Below are 10,066 nucleotides of genomic sequence, written 5' to 3' on the forward strand. Positions count from 1 at the left end.
GATGATATGTTGTGTTAAATGAGATTGATGTGTGCGATCGTGTGCGGTGGATTCATGATCCGACAGTGACAGTGGGGAGGAGAAGACGTGGAAGATGGTTGACTGATAAAGAGATATAGGCTCATGTTTTATTCACTGATAACAGTATCTTACCTCTGCTCACCCAAACTGCCCGGCTAGTAACAAAGTGCCGGGACAGGCCCATTTCTCTTCCTCTCCCTTCCTCTGTCTGCCTCCTTCCTCTCTTGCACACTCTGTTCTGCATTCACAGCATAATGCAACGCGTGAAATGTAATAAAAGTGACTGAACTCTTTGAGCCGTCACACTCGTGATCAATCCCCTTCCCCTCTCTGTGCTTGATTGTAGGAGGTCATCTTAAAGAGAGCAGCAGACCTGGTAGAGGCTTTGTACGGGATGCCTCACAATAACCAGGTAAACACTCACACAAAAAGCATGCACACTAACATCAATATCTTTCCTCTGATGAAATTATGTTTGTGGTTCGGACCACTGGCAGCATCAAAGGCGGCGTCTCCGCTGGCCCTGCAGCACCCTGCTGCGTTCAGGCAAGATCTGGGACCAGCAAACACACACGTGGGAATAAGTTAGTGCTTTTATCAGCTTGTATGTTGAGGAGGAAAGGAGGAGAAGCACAATGGAAACTAATTGAAGGGGGAGGAGAGGAAAATGGGGAGAGCACAGAAGAAGAAGAAGATGAGGAGGACGAGGAGGCGAAAGAATGGAAACATGAAGCAGGGAGGAAGAGGCAGGCTAAAGATTTGATGAGTCTGTTAATGAGGCTTTCCTCCATTTACTGGAACCAATCCCACCACTCCCAATGACCACTGATAAAAACCACTCAGCCTACTAGGTTTACATGCGCAATATCTCATAAAGCCTGCGTCAAGGGCATGTTTTCTCTTCTTCTCCTCTCTTCTCCTCTCTTCTCTCCCACCTCTCTTGCTCTTGCTGACCGCAGCTCTTTTTTCCTTCCTCATTGTCAGGAGATGATTCTGAAACGAGCAGCGGATATCGCAGAGGCCCTCTACACAACAGTGCCACGAGGGCACAACCAGCTAGCCAGTCTTGGCAGCGGCTCCGTCCATGCTGGCATGATGGCCGTGAACTCCTTTACTGGGTCAGAGGTGGCACAAACAGCCAATCAGGGTGAGCAAACAATTAGAGTCTGTAATCATGGGAAATGTGGCGGGGATTTATTTCTTCTTCCTCTTTTTTTTTCTTTTTTTAAAGGAAGGATGGATAGTAAAGATGAGTGGTCCAATAGGGACATTTTATTTTTCAAGTGGGAAATTCAGAAAGGGTGATTTAAGAGAGAAGGAAGATTTTGAAAAAGGAGGACGGGAGGTGGAGGAGGAGGAGGAGGCGGCGGCAGTAAGAAACAGGGAAAACTTGAGACGAAAGAACGAAGGTAAGAGAGTGAAGAATGGAGAAAAAGAGAGCCATGGATGGAGTACGATGGAGAAATATGAGTGGGTCCTAGGGGTGTGTATATTAGACTGGGGTCGGCCCCTGTCTGACAGAGAGAGATGTGGGTGCAGTCAGTGGTGATTCATCACATGTATCAGGGGAAGGAGAGGAGAGTGGATGGACCAGCCGCTGGATATGTCTCAATACTTCCAATGAGCTTCCTCGCCTCTTCCTCTGTCCTTCATCTTCATCTGGAAACATGTGAAAACAACAGATATCAGCTGCATGACTTCTGCCCTTCTGTTTCCAGCTCATAACAGATGAGGATGGGGAATTGGTGGTGCCTAATTATCAAGAAGGTGGAGAAGTGCAGCCCTCGTTGCACCAGAGAGCAGAAATTCCTGATGTTCAATTCCAGCTGTTTTTTTTTTTTCTTTTTTTTTTCTCCAGTGTCAGCGAGTTGGACCTGAGATGTATATTTATAGTCTTCTTTCCATCTTGTCCTCTTTCTGTTCACTGCCCCTGTAAAACATAAAGGAGAAAAAGGTCCTGTCAGAAATACTGGCTTCATTCTTTATAAATTACAGTAGCGCTGCAGAGGCCTTTTAGTGTTAATTGCCTTATCAATATATCTAATTTTGGAGAGGAGCCAGCGAGGTTAAAGGCCTCTTGTTTCAGTGGTTGGATTGCAGCTAGTGTCTCTCATATCATTCTTCCTCCGCTCTGTTCATTGCTTTCTCGCTCTGCCATATGCTATCTAAGATTTTTCGAAAATTTCTTTTGGCTTTTATTGCAATGACCATTAGCCGTGCAGGGAAAAGAGTATTTGGCAGCATTGCATGTAGGCTTTCTCGTTTGGTTTTGTCTGCCATCTGCTATACCTCTAACACCTATTCTCTCTCCGTCTCCCTCTCTTTTCCTGTTCATAGGTTTCAGTAGGAGTACAAGCAGTGTGTCCCCTCATGGTTATGTCCCCAGCTCCACTCCCCAGCAGAGTAGCTACAGCTCTGTCTCCACTAGCATGAATGGCTACGCTAACTCTGGCATGGCAACCTTGGGCACCTCGCCCAACTTCCTCAATGGATCCGCGGGCAACTCGCCCTATGCTAGTGAGTAAATACACCATGTCTTAGATCTGAAACCAAGAGGGGATATAAAATCAAGGCACGCAAAGCAAAAAAGATTGACTTGGAGCCTTTTGAAGATAAAAGAATAAGCGGAGAGGAGGAACTGAGAATGGGAGGTGCAAATCAGAAGTGACACACAAGGAGAAAGTTGTGCAGTTCAGCTGGCTCATCTGTTTCTTTAAGAACAGAGCCAAACGCAAATCCCCACTTTATTGGCCATGGGAGCAGATCACCTAGCACCCCCCTCTCCCTGACACACACCCCATCACCTCTGCACGCACACATACACATTCACCCTCTACATTAAAGACCCTTGATTAAATCAATAAACTAATTGCTAGAGAAGCAATTCCATTTCAGCGCTTTGATTCCTGGGTGTTAACAAGTATTTTAACAGGCTCATCGGCCCCACACAGACACTTTCAATCAATGGCCGCTCGGCCTGCCTTTGTAGGTCCAATTTTCATTAATTGATTAGTTAGGCCCCTTCATAAATGGATTATGACTTTATTGCGAGGATTTGTCAGGAAGAGCCATAAAAGCTAAGTGTTGGATAATAACAACAATAAAGGCAGAAGCAGATATCAGAGGGCAGGTGAAATATGACTTGGTTGATTGTAAAATCACTGAGGGGGAAAATGCTCTTAGTGTATTACCAGACAAAAGACAAACCCAGGAGAAGTGGATGGGATGATGTCAGAGGGAAACAGGATTTGGGCTGCGAAGATAACCTTCTGGTCAGTTTTGTCTGCGGCAGTCTTAAAATTGTGATAAATAGCAGGTGGCAACTTTTCCAGCAAATTATATTTATATTAAGCCTTATAATGTCAAGAATCCCAATATTTCACAGAAATATTTCAGATTTAAGGCTTTAAAGCCTGGCCACACCAGCATTTAAAACAGCAGAATTTCTCTGAGAAATCAATCTATCCCAGTGGAATCATGGTGATCAGTGGAGTTGAACTTTTGGGCCATTGACCGATAGCAAGCAGCCTTGGCAGTGATGACCTTTAAGGGAAGGGCTAGCCCATAGCTTATGAGCTAAGAGTGACCATAAAGTTAGATCCAGCCTGTCTGTGCGGAGTATAAGCTTCTCCACAGCAAAGACGTGGTTTACAGACAGCTATGAGACACTAGTCAATGTTAAGTCTTAAACCTGTGTGAACTTATTGTCCCATTAGCGACTGAGCTGATGAGATTTTTTTTTGCACTAATTTACAATTAGCGAGCTTGCTAGATCGTAGAGCTTTTCCCCCTCTTCAATTAAACTCTTCATTGAGTGAAATGAGGTACAATCCTCAGATCAAAAGGCCAGAGCTAAACAGGACACTACAAAAAATAGAAAGTTTTGAATGACTAGAGGTAGCATGTTCCTGCTGGTTAGCAATTAGCTGGCTGGCTACATTTTCTGGCTAGCCACAGTAGCTCACCATCTAGCCCTACGAATAGCCCCTACATCACCAAGCTTCTACAACCACGTATTTAGCAAAGACACAAAGATGAAGGTCACTGTCACCAGGCTTTTAGTCTTAGATGATAACACTGATCAGAAGGCTTGACATATGACCAACAACTGATTAAACCATGTGTAAAATGGCAATACAAACACCCAGAAGCAGTGACTACTGTCAGTCCGAATGTTGGATTGTATTGAAACCACTTTCTCTAGCTGTTAGAAATCTCTTGCATGATAATCTGTGTAATATAGTAACCTGGGAGAGCCTTGATTGTAAGTTGTCCCGAAAAGAATTTATGGGAACAGCACTCCGAGTTAGTAAGGAGTTGTTTATCGAGCCGTTGCACTCTTTGAGCTACAGGATGAGTCATCAAAACACACTGATCAGGGGAAAAAATGCTTTGGGATATTTTCAGTGTAAGTTTCCAACTAAACACATTTTTATCTTAGCTATGGAATATGTAATTGCCAGGTAATTGCTTAACAACAGCAACAAAAAAAGGCTGAGCCAGTTGATCTGAGTCCATGTTATCCCTCCTACCATCATCCATTGACCAGTCCCTTTCTGTTCGTCCCGTCTGCCCGTCCTCTGCCCTCGACCCTCTCTCTAACCTCATCTCCCCACTTTCCGTCTTCATCTTTCCTCTCTGTCATTCTCCCCTGACGTGCTCCCTATGACCCCCTTAACCCCCTTTTCCTACCCGTCTCTCTTCCCTCAGTCGTCCCGTCAAGCCCCACCATGGCCTCATCGACCAGCCTGCCCTCCAACTGCAGCAGCTCCTCCGGCATCTTCTCCTTCTCTCCAGCCAACATGGTGTCCGCAGCCGTCAAGCAGAAGAGCGCCTTTGCCCCTGTCGTGCGACCCCAGAACTCCCCTCCGCCCACGTGCACCAGCGCTAATGCTAACAGCCTGCAAGGTAAGCTGCTGAACGTGTAGCATGTATTTGCATGGATAATAAATTTGCAGCTTTTATGTTTGGTTATATAGAAAAAGTGTACTTCCAAGATAACGTGCCTGTCTATACCTCTTCATCAAGTTTTAATCCTGCTCTTCTTCACCTCCTTATAACAATTTCTCACTTTTACTCCCACTTCTTCCTCTGATTTTCCTTTTTTCTTCTTCCTCCTCACTCCCTGTTTTTCCTTTCTATACCCTCCTTGAACCCTTCCACTCTCCTTCCTCGCTGTAGATCAGTCTTTTGTGGACTCTAGCAAGTACTCATCTGCCAATGCTCTGCAGGGCCTGGCCTTCTCCTGAAGTATGTTATGCCTCTCTTTCATTTCTTTAGTGGTTTCTTTCCATGCCACACTATCCCACACTGCTCATTTGCACCACCAGCTCATCCTGCCCTACCCTTTCTTCTCTTTTCTGTTTTTATTTGTCACTCTTGACTTGTCAGAGAGACAGCATGCCATGCCATATGTGTTCCATTTCCTGTTTTCACTTCCTGCTTCCTGCCTGCGCTCCAGTGTGTGTCTCTGCAGGGAGGTGGTAGGTGGGGGTGTGTTATGCCACCACGGGTCATTCTGTTCTCCCATTTCCATCGAATGCAGCGCGGGGTCTGTTCGTCTAGGCAGGATGTTGTATGGTGTTGAGATCCTGAGAGAGAGAAATGATGGATGGGAATCTTTATCAGAGCCCCAAGCTAAGCACTTCCTCACTTCCTCTGTCAGCGTTGATGAGCGCTGACCATGATGACCTAAAGGCCATTGGCCACTGTGTGCTGATCTCACACACACACACACACACACACACACACACACAGGCACACATACACACACACAACTGCAACCAGCCAGAGACACTTAGGAAATAACCAGGGAATTAGTGAATTGAAGAGAGTGGAGAATCAATGGGCAGCCAATACATTATATGAAAAATTCCTCCCTATGATGGCTTCTGTGTAAAAAGAGGGGGAAGGGAAAGGGTTGAGGGGGGGTGTGGGAGTGAGGAGGTTAAGATGTGGGAGTTAGTGGAGGGCAGGGTATGATATAAGAAGGTAAAAATGTGAATAAAACTCCCAATGAATGGCTCACAGGTTCCATTTCCATGTTGAAGTGTTGAGTGTAATTTCAGCACCTCTGTCATCCCACATCACTGCGCCTCTCTCTCTCTCTCTCTCTCTCTCTCTCTCTCTCATGTTTGAATTATGCTCCATGATAGACAATAGCCTTACACAATGGTACTGCTAACAATTAACAGTGGCAGCTCTTGCATGATGCTATTCAGAAAGCCTGCGAAAAGTTGAATGATGTTGTTGCTGTGCGCCAAGTTAGCGGTGCGGCGGAGAAAAATGTTTTGATTTTGGGGCCTTGGAATGAAGAGATAATGAGGGAGAGTCGTCTTTGTTCGCCAGATGCTGGAGCACATTTCTGTTATGTGACTGTTGTGATGACAGATGAAACCCAGCAATCACATGACTGACCCTCTCTCTCTCTCTCTCTCTCTCTCTCTCTCTCTCTCTCTCTCTCTCTCTGTCTCTCTCTCTGTCTCTCTCTCTCTTTCTTTCTCTGTTTTTCACCCCCTCCACCATCTTCCTCCCCCTCCTTTCCCACAAGCAGCGATTCCTGGGATGATCGTTCCACCCATGTAGAGGATCTGGGATAGCTGGAGATTTGGGAATGTTGAGAGGAAAAGACACAGTAGCAGAGTCTGGCGAGTCTCTGTTATGCTCCGGAGCTGAACTGAAGGAAGCCAAGATAAGACGCAGGACTCTGTTAAACTCAGGCCTTTCCACTGGGATTTCATCTGAAGGGATAGGGGAGGAGAAGAAAGGGACAATACGAACCTTTGTGATGTTATTTCCCCTCTTGGTTGAATTAGTGTAGCTTCTCTGACACCGCGTTGGATGGAGTGTATAGAGACTGATAGTTTACCCACAGTGTGACACTGACCTCATGAAAAGAGCATTTATTTATCTTTATGTTTATGCCTGTAAGGTTTGGGTTTGATTACTGGAGGCCCCACGCCGTCTTGCAATCTGTAACTCGCGCAAACAACAGTGAAGTTGGTTTGGCCATGAAGTTTACGTAACCTCTGTCACAATAGAAGATACTTTCCTTAGCTCAGCCTGCTCGCTAAAACCACATAACAACACACTGGCCAAATGGAACTAAGGTCAACGACACAAAAAATACAAAGAAAACCAGAAAAGAACAAAATCAAGCCTCAGTTTTGCTGCTAATTATCCCATAAATCTAAAAGTGGTTTAATAAAATGCCCTATGCTAGTTCAACATCAGAAAACATGCCTTTTTTTTGTTGATTTGGTTTGTTTGTTTGAATTTTGATAAAACTGTGAGGATTGAGCTGTTTGCAATATGCTTTTCTGCTTGTCATGTGAAGAAAAGGTGATGATTTAGCCAAAATTGACATTTTGTCTGAGATTTTAGTGAAGACTTGAAAAGCCAGAGGATGTGTGCGTCCAGCCAGCACTGTACTGAAGGAGTCTAGCAAATATCAAATTAGAATAAATGCGTGATATATGTGATATATTTTTGTATATAAAAAAAGTTGAATTTTTCATTTGACCTTTCTTTTTGCGATAGCTATAGTTTGAAATGTAAACATTAAATGTCTTAAGGCAGCTTCTCAGTACAGAAGATAGATTTACTGTGTGTTGTCAATATCTCATCTGCTAAACATGAGAAACATGGATTTGGATACAAAAAGGGGATTCCTGTAAAATATCCTATAAATAATGTATTTATCCCTTGTATTTGTACATTGCCTCTCACCCTCGTTTAGTTGTGTTGTGTAACTTTAATACAGTAAGTGAACATATTTCACGGTGTTTTGTTTCATTATTTACTTGTCTCTCACTATTTAAATGTGACTTTTTTATCTTTTTTTTTTTTTGGTTTGTTTTGTATGTTGATTGTTTCGCATTGGTATACCATGCTTTCATTTGATGATTCAAAAACATGCCATTGTCTATTTTTGTATTATTTGTAAGTTAATAAAAAAATTCAGTTTTTTCCTTATGAAAATGTTTATTGTATGGCAAAAAAGTAGCATCTTATTCAGAGTATTTGGTTGAAGTAGATTTTTTAAGAATATATACACACATTAATATATACTGTAAATCTATATCTTTTGTTTGAACTCTTCAAGGCTTTCAGATTGATACTGTTCTTGAACTGATAATATGCATGGGTTCTTCTCTTGAGTGACACTTTCTTTTTTTGTGTGTGTGGAAACCAAGAGAACTAAGGAATTGCTCTGTGTTTTTCTTTCTTTGAGTTCCTCTTTTTCCCCCCTCTGTTCTTCTTTCTCCTATGTTATTTATGCCTGCTTACATACTGTATCTATATACTCTTGATTTTTTTCTGTCACTGTAATCTTTACCAGCAGTCTAGATGCCTTAACAATGCAAACCCATTCTTCATTCAATCACGTGTACAGTTTTCTACCCTCACCACAATTGTCTATTGCCACAGAGGAATTCATGGGAACTTGGGGACAAAGCACAAACCCACTCTGTTTGGTGGTGAAGCCAGACTAGAATACAAAGAGCCATAATTCAACAATCACACACACCCCGATGTACTATAATACTACAGCAATGGCACGCTTTGAAGGACAGCCGACGCTGAGAGGCCTGTCTCAGCTGTGCTCATTGCACTTTAGTGTTCACAGAAACACTTTGTCTTAGTTTTTTTTGTTTTGTTTTGTAGCGATTATGTAGCCTTTCTCTGATTAATGAAATAATTTCAACCGCATGATGGTAATATTTCTCATTAACCACAGGATCACAACAGAATGACAACACAGAGCTGTGTTAATTGTAGTACAAAGGGGCGCACAGTGGAGACGAGCACTCAGCACAATTTTAATCTCACGCATTGGAGTCGTAGGTCTGACTCCAGTGTTGGACAGTCGATCCCCCAGTCCTTCTCTCTCTGTATTAGCCTTTGGACAATACAGCTTCATTACAAGCTAAACAGAAAAAGAACAAGTGAAGAAGCATGAAAGGGAGCTCCTTGGCCCCTCAGCCATTTCTGTAGTCTTTTCTTTGTGTCTGCCGTGTGTCTTCAAGCTGTTGCTGGACAGAGAATAGGGCTTTTCTCTCTGCTTTTCTTTTCTAGAGCCTGGTTTTGTTAAGTGGGTAGAAAGGACCGTTTTAACAGAGGCGCCTGCTGACAGATGAGTGTTTTTCAGGCACTTGTGTGCCTGTGCTGGTCGGGCTGGGGCGGGAGGGGCTGCACCATATCTGTTTCAAATGAACTACAGAGGTCTGTTGTCATACAATGGCTTCTTTGTAAGCAAAGTTCCATCCTGATTATGAATATTGGTAATGGGTGACAAAGTTTTGTATTTAGGTAACAAACAACAAAAAAAAAAAGATGCAAACCAAATAGCTGGTGTCTATTTTTTCCTCTGTTTTGTCTTTGACTGCAAATACACTGAACAGCTCTATGATATAAGGGAAGAAAAAAATTCTACTGTATAGATTGTTATTGTTTTTGATGAAAATTGAGCTGTAAGATAACTTTTGGACTCTCACAATGTTGAATTAAAGTTACCTCTTGTCTGTGACTTTGTCAGTTGTCATTTTGTTGTTTTTTTTAATATCTAGCAATTCGGATTTCTGTGACCCGTCAAAGTCATGACAGATTGAGAAAAAGTTATTTTCTTGTGACTTTCTTCTCTAATTTGGTGGGAAATATCACCTCCAAATAGCTGACAGGCAGTTTACTAAGAAAAGAGGAGAACTGGCGAAGACTAATTCCACAGGTCAGAAGGAGGCCTGCGTCCCCTCCCCCGCAAGGCTCCTTTCTCTAATGAATCTAATTCATTAATGCATTACTGATGGCATGGTGAACATGGTTAGCCTGACAAGTTTCCTCCTAAACATATTAGTTAATGATGATTCCAAGGTTATTAATTGCGAAAGCACCAGCCCACCATAATTGAGTCATCATTTGCATACCCGGTCATCAGCAGAAAATTAATTTCTTTTTTATTTTTTGCATATCTAATTTAGGGGGCTGCGATTGGATTAGCTTGTGAAAATAGCGGATCCCAGGATTCTGCTGACCTCAAAGTGTTCCA

The 10,066-nt window shown here is 43.0% G+C and overlaps 1 protein-coding gene across 4 annotated transcripts in view; it reads left to right on the plus strand.

Annotated features, from left to right (window-relative positions):
• The window catches only part of ebf1a (EBF transcription factor 1a), a 55,019-nt gene extending 45,470 nt beyond the window's left edge, over positions 1–9,549 (plus strand). The window contains exons 12-17 of one of the 4 annotated variants that reach the window (XM_070962466.1): positions 368–433; positions 1,006–1,168; positions 2,359–2,538; positions 4,732–4,929; positions 5,203–5,271; positions 6,575–9,549. In XM_070962466.1, the coding sequence (XP_070818567.1) occupies positions 368–433; positions 1,006–1,168; positions 2,359–2,538; positions 4,732–4,929; positions 5,203–5,270 (675 nt within the window). In that variant the 3' untranslated portion in view covers position 5,271; positions 6,575–9,549. Of the gene's footprint in view, positions 1–367; positions 434–1,005; positions 1,169–2,358; positions 2,539–4,570; positions 4,930–5,202; positions 5,272–6,574 lie in introns of those variants that run through there. The other 3 variants (XM_070962467.1, XM_070962469.1, XM_070962468.1) reach the window with 3 other exon arrangements.
• Positions 9,550–10,066: the final 517 nt, after the last annotated feature.

This window comes from Chaetodon trifascialis, chromosome 5, assembly GCF_039877785.1.
Source record: "Chaetodon trifascialis isolate fChaTrf1 chromosome 5, fChaTrf1.hap1, whole genome shotgun sequence".
Lineage (NCBI taxonomy): Eukaryota > Metazoa > Chordata > Actinopteri > Chaetodontiformes > Chaetodontidae > Chaetodon > Chaetodon trifascialis.